The sequence below is a fragment of the Pelophylax lessonae genome, assembly GCF_965119305.1.
Source record: "Pelophylax lessonae genome assembly, chromosome: 7".
Taxonomy (NCBI): Eukaryota; Metazoa; Chordata; class Amphibia; order Anura; family Ranidae; genus Pelophylax; species Pelophylax lessonae.
Genome location: NC_138774.1, coordinates 300,198,002 through 300,213,511, shown reverse-complemented (window position 1 = coordinate 300,213,511; position 15,510 = coordinate 300,198,002). Strand labels below are relative to the sequence as shown.

Sequence of the window (15,510 nt, the reverse complement as noted above, 5' to 3'; positions counted from 1 at the left end):
GTTTGAAAAATGACTAAAAATTTATTTATTTTTTTTTTTACACAAAGTCGTCATTGAAATGATATATTGCTCACACATGCCATGGGTATATGTGTAATTACACCCCAAAATATATTCTGCTGCTTCTCCTGAGTACAGGGATACCACATATGTGGGACTTTTTGGGAGCCTAGCTGTGTACGGGTCCCCAAAATCAAATCACCACCATCAGAATTTCAAAGGGCGTACATTTTTCATTGCATTTTCTCACTACCTCTAACGGTTTAGGAGGCCCTGAAATGTCAAGATACCACAAACCCCCCCCCAAATGACCCCATTTTGGAAAGTAGACACCCCAAGCTGTTTGCTGAGAGGCATGGTGAGTCCATGGAATATTTTATATTTTACCACAAGTTTTGGGAAAATTACTATTTTTTTTTTTATTTATTTTTTTTACACAACGTTGTCACTAAAAGATAAAATTCTCACACATGACATGGGTATAAGTGGAATGACACCCCAAAATACATTCTGCCACTTCTCCTGAGTATGGGGATGCCCCATGTGTGAGACTTTTTGGGAGCCTAGCTGTGTACAGGACCGCGAAAACCAATCAACACTCTCAGGTTTTCTAATGGCGTAAATTGTGCATGTCACCTCTGCACTACCTGTCACAGTTTCGGAGGCCCTAAAATTCCAAGATAGCACAAACCCCCCCCAAATGACCCCATTTTGGAAAGTAGACACCCCAAGCTGTTTGCTGAGAGGCATGGTGAGTCCATGGAATATTTTATATTTTACCACAAGTTTTGGGAAAATTACTATTTTTTTTTTTTATTTTTTTCTTTTACACAACGTTGTCACTAAAAGATAAAATTCTCACACATGACATGGGTATAAGTGGAATGACACCCCAAAATACATTCTGCCACTTCTCCTGAGTATGGGGATGCCCCATGTGTGAGACTTTTTGGGAGCCTAGCTGTGTACAGGACCGCGAAAACCAATCAACACTCTCAGGTTTTCTAATGGCGTAAATTGTGCATGTCACCTCTGCACTACCTGTCACAGTTTCGGAGGCCCTAAAATTCCAAGATAGCACAAACCCCCCCCAAATGACCCCATTTTGGAAAGTAGACACCCCAAGCTATTTGCTGAGAGGCATGGTGAGTCCATGGAATATTTTATATTTTGCCACAAGTTCCGGGAAATATATATATATATATATATATATATATTTTTTTTTTTTTTTTCACAAAGTTGTCAGTAAATGAAATATTGCTCACACATGCCATGGATATATGTGAAATGACACCCCAAAATACATTCTGCTGCTTCTCCTGAGTACAGGGATACCCCATGTGTGAGACTTTTTTGCAGTCTAGCCGAGTACAGGTCCCCGAAAACCAGTCCCCGCTTTCAGGCTTTCCAAGGGCGTAAATTGTTGATTTCACTCCTGACTACCTATCACAGTTTCGGAGGCCCTAAAATTCCAAGATAGCACAAAACCCCCCCAAATGACCCCATTTTGGAAAGTAGACACCCCAAGCTATTTGCTGAGAGGCATGGTGAGTCCATGGAATATTTTATATTTTGCCACAAGTTCCGGGAAATATATATATATATATATATATATTTTTTTTTTACACAAAGTTGTCAGTAAATGATATATTGCTCACACATGCCATGGGTATATGTGAACTGACACCCCAAAATACATTCTGCTGCTTCTCCTGAGTACAGGGATACCCCATGTGTGAGACTTTTTTGCAGTCTAGCCGAGTACAGGTCCCCGAAAACCAGTCCCCGCTTTCAGGCTTTCCAAGGGCGTAAATTGTTGATTTCACTCCTGACTACCTATCACAGTTTCGGAGGCCCTAAAATTCCAAGATAGCACAAAACCCCCCCAAATGACCCCATTTTGGAAAGTAGACACCCCAAGCTATTTGCTGAGAGGCATGGTGAGTCCATGGAATATTTTATATTTTGCCACAAGTTCCGGGAAATATATATATATATATATATATTTTTTTTTTTTTTACACAAAGTTGTCAGTAAATGATATATTGCTCACACATGCCATGGGTATATGTGAACTGACACCCCAAAATACATTCTGCTGCTTCTCCTGAGTACAGGGATACCCCATGTGTGAGACTTTTTTGCAGTCTACCCGAGTACAGGACCCCGAAAACCAATCATCGCCTTCAGGCTTTCCAAGGGCGTAAATTGTTGATTTCACTCCTGACTACCTATCACAGTTTTGGAGGCCATGAAATGCCAAGACAGCACAACCCCCCCCCCAAATGACCCCTTTTCGGAAAGTAGACACCCTGAGCTATTTGCAGAGAGGCATGTTGAGTGTTTTGCAGATCTCACTTTTTGTCACACAGTTTTGGAAATTGAAAAAAGAGGGGAAAAAATGCATTTTCCTGTTTTTTCTTCATTTTCCAAAAAAAATGAGAGCTGCAAAATACTCACCATGCCTCTTAGCAAATAGATTGGAGTGTCTACTTTGCAAAATGGGGTCATTTGGGGGGGTTTTGTGCCATCTTGGCTTTTTATGGACTTCAAAAGTGTGATAGGTAGTAAGGAGTGAGATCAACAATTTACGCCCTTAGAAAGCCAAAAGGTGCGCATTGGTTTTCCGGGTCCTGTACGCGGCTAGACTGGCAAAAAGTCTCACACATGGGGTATCATTGTACTCAGGAGAAGCAGCAGAATGTATTTTGGGGTGTCATTTCACATATACCCATGGCCTGTGTGAGCAATATATCATTTACTGACAACTTTGTGTAAAAAAATTTAAAAAAATAAAAAAAATGTTTTTCCCCGAAACTTGTGGCAAAATATAAACTATTCCATGGACTCACCATGCTTCTCAGCCAGTAGCTTGGAGTGTCTACTTTGCAAAATGGGGTCATTTGGGGGGGTTTGTGCTATCTTGAAATTTCAGGGCCTCTGAAACCGTGACAGGTAGTCAGGGGTAAAATCAGCAATTTACGCCATTAGAAAACCTGAAGATGTGGACTGGTTGTCGGGGTTGCGTACACAGCTAGGCTCCCAAAAAGTCTCACACATGTGGTATCCCTGTACTCAGGAGAAGCAAAAGAATGTATTTTGGGGTGTCATTTCACATATTCCCATGGCATGCAGGAGCAATATATCATTTAGTGACAACTTTCTGTAAAAAAACAAAAAATAAAAAAATAATAATAATTTTCCCGAAACTTGTGGCAAAATATAAAATACTCCATAGACTCACCATGCCTCTCAGCAAATAGCTTTGGGTGTCTACTTTTCAAAAAGGGGTCATTTGGGGGGTGTTTGAACTGTCCCGGCATTTTATGCTCAATCTTATCCACACATCACCCACTCTTCTAACCACTTGAAAACCAAGCCTTTTCTGTGCCTTTTTGTTTACATGAAAAAATATTTTTTTTTTACTAGAAAATTACTTTGAACCCCCAAACATTATATATTTTTTTAAAGCAGAGGCCCTATAGAATAAAATGGTGGATGTTGCAAATTTTTTTGTCACACGGTATTTGCGCACAGATTTTCCAAACGCAATTTTTGCGAAAAAAATACATTTTTTTAAAATTTATTGCACAAATACACTATATAATTTCAATTTTTTTGATAAAATTTAAAAGATGATCTTATGCCGAGTTCATAGACACCTAACATGACATGCTTTAAAAATTGCGCATGCCTGCGCAGCGGCAAAAACATACGTACATTTTTAAAAACCTTTAAAAGTCTCTACAGGTTACCACGTTAGACTTACAGAGGAGGTCTACTGCAAGAATTACTGCACTCGATCTGGCGATCGCGGCGATACCTCACATGCATGCTGCAATTGCGGTTTACATATGACACTAGACCACCGCTTGCGTGCGCCATTGCGCGCAAGCACCGGGGGAAAGGGGGGGGGCTCAATTTTTTTTTTTTTTTTCTTTTGCTTTTTTATGTTATTTTGACACCTTTCCTTTAATTTTTTTTTTTTTAAATCATTTTTATTGTTATCATAGTGAATTTAAATATCCCCTATGATAGCAATCTGTGGTGACAGGTACTCTTTTTTAAAAAAATTGGGGTCTTTTAGACTCTAGATCTCTCCTCTGACCTTAACGCATCTGACCACACCAAAATTGGTGTGATAAAATACTTTCCCAATTTCCCAATGGCCCTGTTTATTTCTGGCGAAACAGAAGTCATAAAATGCTCGTAGCCTCCGGCATCTTAGGCCATAGAGATGATTGGAGCCATTCTCATCTCCAATTAGCTCTATGGTTAGATAACTGAACCACCGGCTGCACTCTCGGGTTAACCGGTGGGACAGGAGAGCCCGAGAAAAACCACGGAAGGCTGCGGAAGGCGGCGGTGGGGGGGGGGGGGAGGCCCCTCCCACTGCATGTAAAAGCAGTCTAGCGGCCAATTACCTGCTAGGATTGCTTTTACATGTAAGCCGACCGCTGGCTGTAAAAAACGATACCAAGATGATGCCTAAATCTGCAGGCATCATCCTGGTATAACCACTCAACGTCCAGCAATGCACCAGTACATTGCTGGTCCTTGTTTGGCATATAGGTTTTTTTTTTTTTCATGCAGCCTGTGGGCTGAACGGAAAAAAAGAGAACCTATCAGAAATCAGCACAGGAATAATGCGTAGTATTACTCATCATTAACCGCCCAAACAACCACCCACTGAATTTAATGATGGGTATACACGGCACTATCCACGTATACCAAAATAGGATTTTAACTGCAGTGCTGAAATCAGAAAATCACCACAGCTGCTATCAGCAAAGGTATCCATATATGCTGAGCGCAAACACTGTTTGTGTCAGAATATATAAAATCAATGCGTGGTAGCCGACAAGTACCTGCAAGAGAAACAGGTCACAAAAGAATGAAAAAACAAAGTACATTAAAAAAAGTACATTAGGAAGAGTAGAAGGACATATAAAATGACTGACAACAACAGTTTTTGGATCTTCATCATTAACCGCCCAAACAACCACCCACTGAATTTAATGATGGGTATACACGGCGCTATCCACGTATACCAAAATAGGATTTTAACTGCAGTGCTGAAATCAGAAAATCACCACAGCTGCTATCAGCAAAGGTATCCATATATGCTGAACGCAAACACTGTTTGTGTCAGAATATATAAAATCAATGCGTGGTAGCGGACGAGTACCTGCAAGAGAAACAGGTCACAAAAGAATGAAAAAACAAACAAAGGACAATAAAAAAAAAGTACAGTAGGAAGAGTAGAAGGACATATAAAATTACTGACACAACAACAGTTTTTGGATCCTTTTATTTTTCTTTCTAACTGTTTCTTGATTTGGGAGGGACTGCGATCTTCTGCGATCTTCTCTTCCAGCTTGGGTCTCTCAAAATGTCGATGGACATCCAACATCCTTCGAGACCCTGTGTTTGTGTGCCCTACACTGTGTCGTGCTGTACCCTACACTAATACTCCACTAGTGTATGGTAGCGCTCAAAACATTCCCCGATGCAGAGACCAGGTTGGTCAGGACATTTGGGACAATAATAGCGGGTGTCACGCCTAAATCCGCGCCTGCTACAGACACGACATCTTCTTTGGGGCCATCTTTGGGTAGGGGTACTCGGGAGGACATGTGAAAAATGCCTCTCATGCAGCCGGCTCACTGCATCTGGAAGGGGAAGTTGGGCAGGCATGCCTCCTGGGTACAGGTAGGCAAGGATGATCTCTTCCTGGAATTCCCGGAAAGATCCAGTTCGTCCTGACGCCCTGTATAGGACAAAGGCGTTCAGCATGGCCAATTGAAATAAATAAACAGACACTTTTTTGTACCAGCGTCTGGCTTTACGGGCAACTAAATACGGCGCCAAAAGCTGGTCGTTAAGGTCCACCCCTCCCATATTAAGGTTATATTCGTGGACACAGAGGGGTTTCTCCATAACGCCAGTTGCCGTAGGGATTTGGACTGTCGTGTCTGGGTGAAGGGAGGACAGAACATAAACATCCCGTGTATCCTTCCACTTCACCGCAAGCAATTTGTCCGTTTTCAAGCAGGCTCTCGCCCCCCGACTAAGACGGGAATCTACAAGTCGTTGGGGGAAGCCCCGGCGATTAGGTCGCACGGTGCCACATGCGCCAATTTGTAATTCGAGCAGGTGACTAAATAGTGGCACGCTTGTGTAAAAGTTGTCCACGTACAAATGGTACCCCTTTCCGGATAAGGGTGACACCAAGTCCCAAACAATCTTACCGCTGCTCCCTATGTAGTCTGGGCAGTTGGGGGGCTCCACACAGCTATCTTTTCCCTCATAGACCCGGAAACTAACTGTATAGCCTGTGGCCCTGTCACAGAGCTTGTACAGTTTGACCCCGTACTTGGCACGCTTGCTGGGGAGGTACTGTTTCATAGCAAGGCGGCCAGTAAATTTAATCAGGGACTCGTCAACGCAGACAACTTGTTCAGGGGTAAACAAGGCTGCAAACCGCTGATTGAAGTGGTCTATGAGGGGCCGAATTTTGTGGAGCCGATCGTATGCAGGGTCTCCCCGAGGACGACAGATTTCATTGTCGCTGAAATGCATAAATCGCAGAATTTGCTCATATCTCGCCCTAGACATGGAGGCAGAGTACATGCGCATATGGTGAAGTGGGCTAGTGGACCAATATAGCCGCACTTCACTCTGTTTAGTTATGCCCATGTTGAGGGAAAGGCCCAGAAAGATCTTAAATTCGGAAACCGTTATAGGATTCCAGCCGAATCGTCTGGCAAGGTGCGAATTTGGGTTGGCGGCGATAAATTGTTGAGCATATAAATTTGATTGATCCACAATAGATCTGAAAAGATCTTCCGTGAAGAACAGCTCAAAAAAGTTCAGGGGCGTAAAACCAGCTGTCTCCACGTGGATTCCAGGTTGGGCGGTGAATGGGGGAAGTACTGGCGCTGTAGAATCAGTGGGTTGCCAATTAGGAAATGCCAGCGCATCAGGGAGGGCACTATGGGCTCTACGGGCCTGTCTTCGAATACGCGGTGGCTGCGGGCCACTACTCGTGCTAGCCACCGCACCAGCTTCAACTGCACTTAGGGGACTCGCCACGTCACCAGGTCTTACTGCAGTGCTGGTTGTACTAGGTCCAGGGTGTACTAGGCCGCTGGCGCTTGCCAGGTCGCCAGAAAAATGAGCGGCACTAGTAACCACACTCTGCTCCATACGAGCACCCTGCGATTCCTGCATCTCAACAACTTCAGAATGGGGTCGGGTACGCCTGGGTCTAACAGGGACCCATCTGTCGTCGGAGCTATCTGTCAGGGAGCCGCTGCCGTCATCTGGTTCGTATACTGACCCTGATTCTGCCGGTGAGGCTTCCCCATCGCTCTCACCTGACATGGTCATTATACTGTAAATAGCTTCATCACTGTACGAACGTTTAGACATTTTGGTAACTAAATTTACCCGTACAGTGATGCGACTCACAGGTAATAAAAGCACCTGGTTGTCGAAGACTATTTCAAGCGCTACCAAAAAAACTGCTAATGCTAGCAGGGATCAGGCCTGACTCTGCTAACACAGCGGTTTTGTGTCTTGTGTTTTTTTGCAAGTGACAGTAATCTATTGATTACTACACTTGCCTGGGTGAAAGGGTTAAACGCAGGTGCTGGCAGGAATCAGTACTGATCGTGCAAACACCGCGTTTTGGGAACCCTAAACTATGGGGGCGCTAGTATAGCTCTGATCAGATCAGATATTGATCTGTTCAAACACTATACTAGAAATGGAAGTGTAGGTGCGTGCGTGCGTGCGTGCGTGCGTGCGTGCGTGTGTGGCAATCAAAGGGTTATTTCTAAACTATGCGCCGGGGATCTGGGGGGGTGGCGGGGACCCTAAACCTCCTTTGGGAAAGAAACTAGCTAGCTAGAGCAACCTCAAGTCACAATGACACTAATACAAAATACAGTAAAAACAGTATATTATGTGTGTATTAGTGCTAATGTGACAGAGGGTGTAGGGGTTAACGGGATGTGATCAGGGGGGATCAGGGGTTTAAATCTTTATTGGAAGGGGCTGGCGGGTATCCTACGGATAAAAGAAACGGTGGCAAGCGCTAAACCTGGTCACAAGTCACACTTATACGGGTATATAGAAAATGCTATATACTGTATACAGTGTGTTGTGGCAGGGGGGTGTAGGGGTGATCAGGGGGGGATCAGAGGATTAAATCTTTATTGGGCGGGTGGGGGGGACCCTAAACCTGCTTGGGACACAAACTTAGTCGCCTGCGCTAATTCTGATCACAATCACACTAATACAAAAATACAAAAACACAGTATATTACGTTTGTATTAGTGCTGATGTGACAGAGGGTGTAGGGGTTAACTAGCGGTGATCAGGGGGGGGATCAGGTGGGATCAGGGGCTTAAATCTTTATTAGGGGGGGGTGGCGGGTAATTCAAGTGGAAAAGGGGGGGTCGCAAGCGCTAGACCTGACCACAAATGACACTTATACGGGTATATAGCAAAATGCTATATACTGTATAAGGTGTGTGTTATGGCAGGGGGTGTAGGGGTGATCAGGGGGGGGTCAGGGGCTTAAATCTTTATTGGGCGGGTGGCGGGGACCCTAAACCTTCTTGGGACAGAAACTTAGTCGCCTGCGCTAATTCTGATCACAATGACACTAATACAAAAATACAAAAATACTGTATATTGCGTTTGTATTAGTGCTGATGTGACAGAGGGTGTAGGGGTTAACGGCGGTGATCAGGGGGGGTTCAGGGGGGATCAGTGGGTTAAATCTTTATTAGGGGGGGGTGGGGGGTAATTTGAGTGGAAAAGGGGGGGTCGCAAGTGCTACACCTGTTCACAAATCACACTTATACAGGTATATAGGTATATGCTATATGCTGTATATAGTGTGTGTTGTGTCAGGTGCTGTAGGGGTTAATTGGGGGGGCGATCGGGGGTGAAATGTGCCTATCTAACTGTGTGTGGGTGTGCTTGGTGCAGTACTCACAGTAAGATGTGCTCTCCTCTCACGCTGGATCCAAAAAGACCGTTGGGAGGGGAGGGCACATCTCCTCTAAGCCTGTGTTTACATTTCACAGGCTTAGAGTGACATTTGATTGGGTAGGACCGATCAACAGGTCCAGACCAAAAATGATTGGCCTGGACCTGATGACTGATCGGTTCTGAACCCAATCGAGTCATCGGCGGCGGCGGCGGGGCGCGGGAGCGCGCACAGGGCCGGCAAAAAGTGCTGACGTAGGCCTACGTCAGTTTGCCTGGCCGGGGCTGAGCGCCGACGTAGATCGTCGTGCGCTGGTCGGGAAGTGGTTAAAGGATAGGATTGTGGAACATCTTAAATCCCATGGATTGCAAGATGAAAAACAACATGGGTTTACTTCAGGGAGATCATGTCAAACAAATCTTATAGATTTTTTTGACTGGGTGACTAAAATAATAGACGGTGGAGGTGCAGTAGACATTGCATATCTAGATTTTAGTAAGGCTTTTGACACTGTCCCACATAGAAGACTTATCAATAAACTGCAGTCATTGAGCATGGACTCCCATATTGTTGAGTGGATTAGGCAGTGGCTGAGTGATAGACAACAGAGGGTTGTAGTCAATGGAGAACATTCAGAACAAGGTCATGTTACCAGTGGGGTACCTCAGGGATCTGTGCTGGGACCAATTTTGTTTAATATCTTCATGAGTGATATTGCAAAAGGCCTCGATGGTAAGGTTTGTCTTTTTGCTGATGACACAAAGATATGTAACAGGGTTGATGTTCCTGGAGGGAAACGCCAAATGGAAAAGGATTTAGGAAAACTAGAAGAATGGTCAGAACTCTGGCAACTGAAATTTAATGTGGATAAGTGCAAGATAATGCACCTGGGGCGTAAAAACCCAAGGGCAGAATATAGAATATTTGACACAGTCCTGACCTCAGTATCTGAGGAAAGGGATTTAGGAGTAATTATTTCAGAAGACTTAAAGGTGGGAAGACAATGTAATAAAGCAGCACGAAATGCCAGCAGAATGCTTGGATGTATAGGGAGAGGTATAAGCAGTAGAAAGAGAGAAGTGCTTATGCCGCTGTACAGAACACTGGTGAGACCTCACTTGGAGTATTGTGCGCAGTACTGGAGGCCATATCTCCAGAAGGATATAGATACTCTAGAGAGAGTTCAGAGAAGAGCTACTAAACTAGTACATGGATTGCAGGAAAAAACTTACCAGGAAAGGATAAAGGACCTTAACATGTATAGCTTGGAAGAAAGAAGAGACAGAGGGGATATGATAGAAACTTTTAAATACATAAAGGGAATCAACTCGGTAAAGGAGGAGAGCATATTTAAAAGAAGAAAAACTACCACAAGAGGACACCGTTTTAAATTAGAGGGGCAAAGGTTTAAAAGTAATATGAGGAAGTATTACTTTACTGAGAGAGTAGTGGATGCATGGAATAACCTTCCTGCAGAAGTGGTAGCTGCAAATACAGTGAAGGAGTTTAAGCATGCATGGGATAGGCACAAGGCTATCCTTCATATAAGATAGGGCCAGGGACTATTCATAGGATTCAGATATATTGGGCAGACTAGATGGGCTAAATGGTTCTTATCTGCCGACACATTCTATGTTTCTATGTTTCTATTACACCACCACCACCAGCCTGATCCGTTACCCCCCCCCCTCCTCCCCCAAACACCATTACACCACCAGCCTGAACCATTACCCCCCTCCTCCCCCACACCATTACACCACCAGCCTGATCCGTTACCCCCCCCCCCTCCTCCCCCAAACACCATTACACACCAGCCTGAACCATTACCCCCCTCCTCCCCCACACCATTACACCACCAGCCTGATCCGTTACCCCCTCCTCCCCCACACCATTTTTTTTTTTAAAGCCCGTGGTGTGTGAAACACACTCAAAAGACTCCACCCGGTGCATAAAAAAGTGCACACACGCAAACGCGAGAACACAAAAAGTGCACAGGGTGTGCGGAAAATGGTCTTCCCTCCGAAGAGGTAGGACCCTAATCTCGATCCCCCGGGGCGCAATACTCCTGACAGGGATTTAAGGTACTTATGGTCTGTCTGGCCGAAACCAGACTGACCCTGTTCTCCAGGGGGACTGCCGAAACAGCCCACCCCAAGTACTAGGTGGGGCTCCCCCGAAGGGAGACCCCATGAGAGAGGGCGAACTAAGCCAAAAGGCCATATCCACCCCCTCCCAAGACTCAAGGCTGGGCCCGAGGACCCACACCCTACAAGTCGTGCAAATAAAGAAAAAAAGGTGATAGTGCAGTGTACAAACTACAAAGAAAAAGTCACAAACAAACACAGAAGTGGGGGAAGGGGAAGTGGGGAAAGTGCTATGGTGCCATGTGAGGAACCAAGGCAGGCCTTCCGGCCGGAATAAAAAGTTCCTCTGGTGCGAGCCAAAAGGCCTGTACCAAGAGGCAGGTGTGAAAAAGGTGTGTAGGTGCAGTGACCAAGGTGCCGAAAAACTCAAGGCGAGCTGCCCCTCACCAGTGAGAATTAAGGCACCCCTGGGCTGCCACCCCAGGGGCACTTACACCACGGGCTTTTTCTATCTCAGCCCCCGGCCAGACCGAGTGTAGCCTATCCCCACCAGCAGACATCAGAACCTGGACAGCTTAGAGAGAGCTTACCTACCACTGGGGACAGGTCTCCTGCCAGGCCAGATCAAAACCCAGGAGAGAAAGCCCTCCCCTCGCCATCCTGTTCCTCAGCCCATTACATCCAGGAGCAGTTCCACCGGCCACCCTGTCAGACCGGCTTTCCTGCTCCCTTCAAACTGGTTAGGACAGTTCAACCCATTCGAATCAGAAGGCGGCGGTCCCCACATTCTTTCCCAGATGACCTACTCCCCATACATCAATACTTAGAGCGCTCCGGGTTTTGGTCATACTGGTACTAGCTGAGGTCCATACCAACTGATAAGAACAGATACTACACTTGATCTTAGCCAAAAGGCCCCCACACCATTACACCACCACCAGCCTGAACCATTACCTCTCCCCCCTCCTCCCCCACACCATCACACCACCACCAGCCTGAACCATTACCCCCCGCTTAGGGGAAGAAAAATAAGGTTGTTTAAAAAAAGAGAGAGAAAAAGAAAAAAATGCACCCAGAAAAAATATAATAATACTTTCCAGTCCAACCATCTGTGCTTCCGATCTTTCCTCTATTGTAGAATTACACCACTAATAGAAATCCACAACATCCGACACTTCCAGGTGTGTCAGATGTCTCTCTACTTCCATCTTTTTCACTGGAGTGACACAGCAACATGTCCGAGACTTTACTACTGACTTATTATTGGTCAGAAAGATTCCCAATTCTGTTCTCTATCCTCAGAATAATCAACAGAAGGCGGCTGTGACAGCGCTGGAATGTGTGAGCCAACAATGCCTGGACACCCAGCAAGTCTTCATCTCACTCAGGTAATCCTTACTATACCCAGGTATATATCTATATACTATATACTATATATACCAGAGCCAACAGTGCCTGGACACCCAGCAAGTCTTCATCTCACTCAGGTAATCCTTACTATACCCAGGTATATATCTATATACTATATACTATATATACCAGAGCCAACAGTGCCTGGACACCCAGCAAGTCTTCATCTCACTCAGGTAATCCTTACTATACCCAGGTATATATCTATATACTATATATACCAGAGCCAACAATGCCTGGACACCCAGCGAGTCTTCATCTCACTCAGGTAATCCTTACTATACCCAGGTATATATCTATATACTATATACTATATATACCAGAGCCAACAGTGCCTGGACACACAGCAAGTCTTCATCTCACTCAGGTAATCCTTACTATACCCAGGTATATATCTATATACTATATACTATGTATATACCAGAGCCAACAATGCCTGGACACACAGCGAGTCTTCATCTCACTCAGGTAATCCTTACTATACCCAGGTATATATCTATATACTATATACTATATATACCAGAGCCAACAGTGCCTGGACACCCAGCAAGTCTTCATCTCACTCAGGTAATCCTTACTATACCGAGGTATATATATCTATATACTATATATACCAGAGCCAACAGTGCCTGGACACCCAGCAAGTCTTCATCTCACTCAGGTAATCCTTACTATACCGAGGTATATATATCTATATACTATATATACCAGAGCCAACAATGCCTGGACACACAGCAAGTCTTCATCTCACTCAGGTAATCCTTACTATACCCAGGTATATATCTATATACTATATACTATATATACCAGAGCCAACAATGCCTGGACACTCAGCAAGTCTTCATCTCACTCAGGTAATCCTTACTATACCCAGGTATATATCTATATACTATATACTATATATATACCAGAGCCAACAGTGCCTGGGCACACAGCGAGTCTTCATCTCACTCAGGTAATCCTTACTATACCCAGGTATATATCTATATATCTATATACTATGTATCTATATCTATATACTATATATCTATATACTATACCAAGGCATGTTCTAAAAATAAATAAATCATTAAATTTACACCACTACTACACAGCTAATACACCGCTATTACACCACTACTACACCACTATTACACCACTACTACACTGCTACTACACCACTACTACACCACTATTACACTGCTTTTACACCACTACTACACAGCTACTACACCACTATTACACTACTACCACACCGCTATTACACCACTACTACACAGCTACTACACCACTATTACACTACTACCACACCGCTATTACACCTCTATTACACCGCTATTACACTAATCAGAAAAAATGTAAAGAGCTCTCTGATTGGCTCCCTGCTCACACGTGTGCGTTTTGGGAGCAGTTATATGCATCTGAAAACTGCCAGTAAAATAGAATGTGAGATGGGTGGTGTTATAGTAATCAGCATTGATGTCCGCTAATCACCCGTATTCCCCCTATATTTGTATTGTTAGGTGTTTGGTGCGCCTGGCACTGAGGGAGGAGCCTGAGGACCAAAGCAGGTAAACCAGGAGAAGAACTTCTCACTGCAATTTCATTTCCAGCCTGTGACCGCCTGTAATGGTGCAAATCTCTTCTATCTCCACAGAGAACACAACACCGAGAATATTATGTCCTATATAGATATAGGTATGGTCAGCTCTACTTCTCTTTATCCTATCATAGTCCCATATTGGATTGAGCCTCTGTTAGGTGTTTATTGCTGTCTGTGATTGTAATAGAGAAATTTCCTCTCACTTTCTGTCAGGACAGGAAGTGATGGTGAATGTCTACAATGGGGACACGGAAACAATGGGGACACGAACACAATGGGGACACGGACACAATGGGGACACGGACACAATGGGGACACGGACACAATGGGAACACAGACACAATGGGGACACAGACACAATGGGGACACGGACACAATGGGGACACGGACACAATGGGGACACGGACACAATGGGGACACGAACACAGTGGAGACACGGACACAATGGGGACACAGACACAATGGGGACACGGACACAATGGGGACACGGACACAATGGGGACACGGATACAATGGGGACACGGACACAATGGGGACACAGACACAATGGGGACACGGACACAATGGGGACAAGGATACAATGGAGACACGGACACAATGGAGACACGGACACAATGGGGACACGAATACAATGGAGACACGGACACAATGGGGACACGGACACAATGGGGACACGGACACAATGGGGACACGGACACAATGGGGACACGGACACAATGGAGACACGGACACAATGGAGACACGGACACAATGGGGACACGGACACAGTGGAGACACGGACACAATGGGGACACGGACACAATGGGGACACGAATACAATGGAGACACGGACACAATGGGGACACGGACACAATGGGGACACGGACACAATGGGGACACGGACACAATGGGGACACGAATACAATGGAGACACGGACACAATGGGGACACGGACACAATGGGGACACGGACACAATGGAGACACGGACACAATGGGGACACGGACACAATGGGGACAAGGATACAATGGAGACACGGACACAATGGAGACACGGACACAATGGGGACACGAATACAATGGAGACACGGACACAATGGGGACACGGACACAATGGGGACACGGACACAATGGGGACACGGACACAATGGGGACACGGACACAATGGAGACACGGACACAATGGAGACACGGACACAATGGGGACACGGACACAGTGGAGACACGGACACAATGGGGACACGGACACAATGGGGACACGAATACAATGGAGACACGGACACAATGGGGACACGGACACAATGGGGACACGGACACAATGGGGACACGGACACAATGGGGACACGAATACAATGGAGACACGGACACAATGGGGACACGGACACAATGGGGACACGGACACAATGGAGACACGGACACAATGGGGACACGGACACAATGGGGACACGGACACA

General features: G+C 45.3%; 1 protein-coding gene across 1 annotated transcript in view; it reads left to right on the top strand.

The window, feature by feature from the left end:
- Positions 1-15,510, top strand: part of TEX11 (testis expressed 11) — a gene marked incomplete at its 5' end in the record, with an annotated part of 118,119 nt that overhangs the window by 82,612 nt on the left and 19,997 nt on the right. Inside the window, 3 exons of the mRNA XM_082264254.1 lie at positions 12,391-12,476; positions 14,001-14,048; positions 14,135-14,175. Of these exons, the coding sequence (XP_082120380.1) occupies positions 12,391-12,476; positions 14,001-14,048; positions 14,135-14,175 (175 nt within the window). The remainder of the gene's footprint in view (positions 1-12,390; positions 12,477-14,000; positions 14,049-14,134; positions 14,176-15,510) is intronic.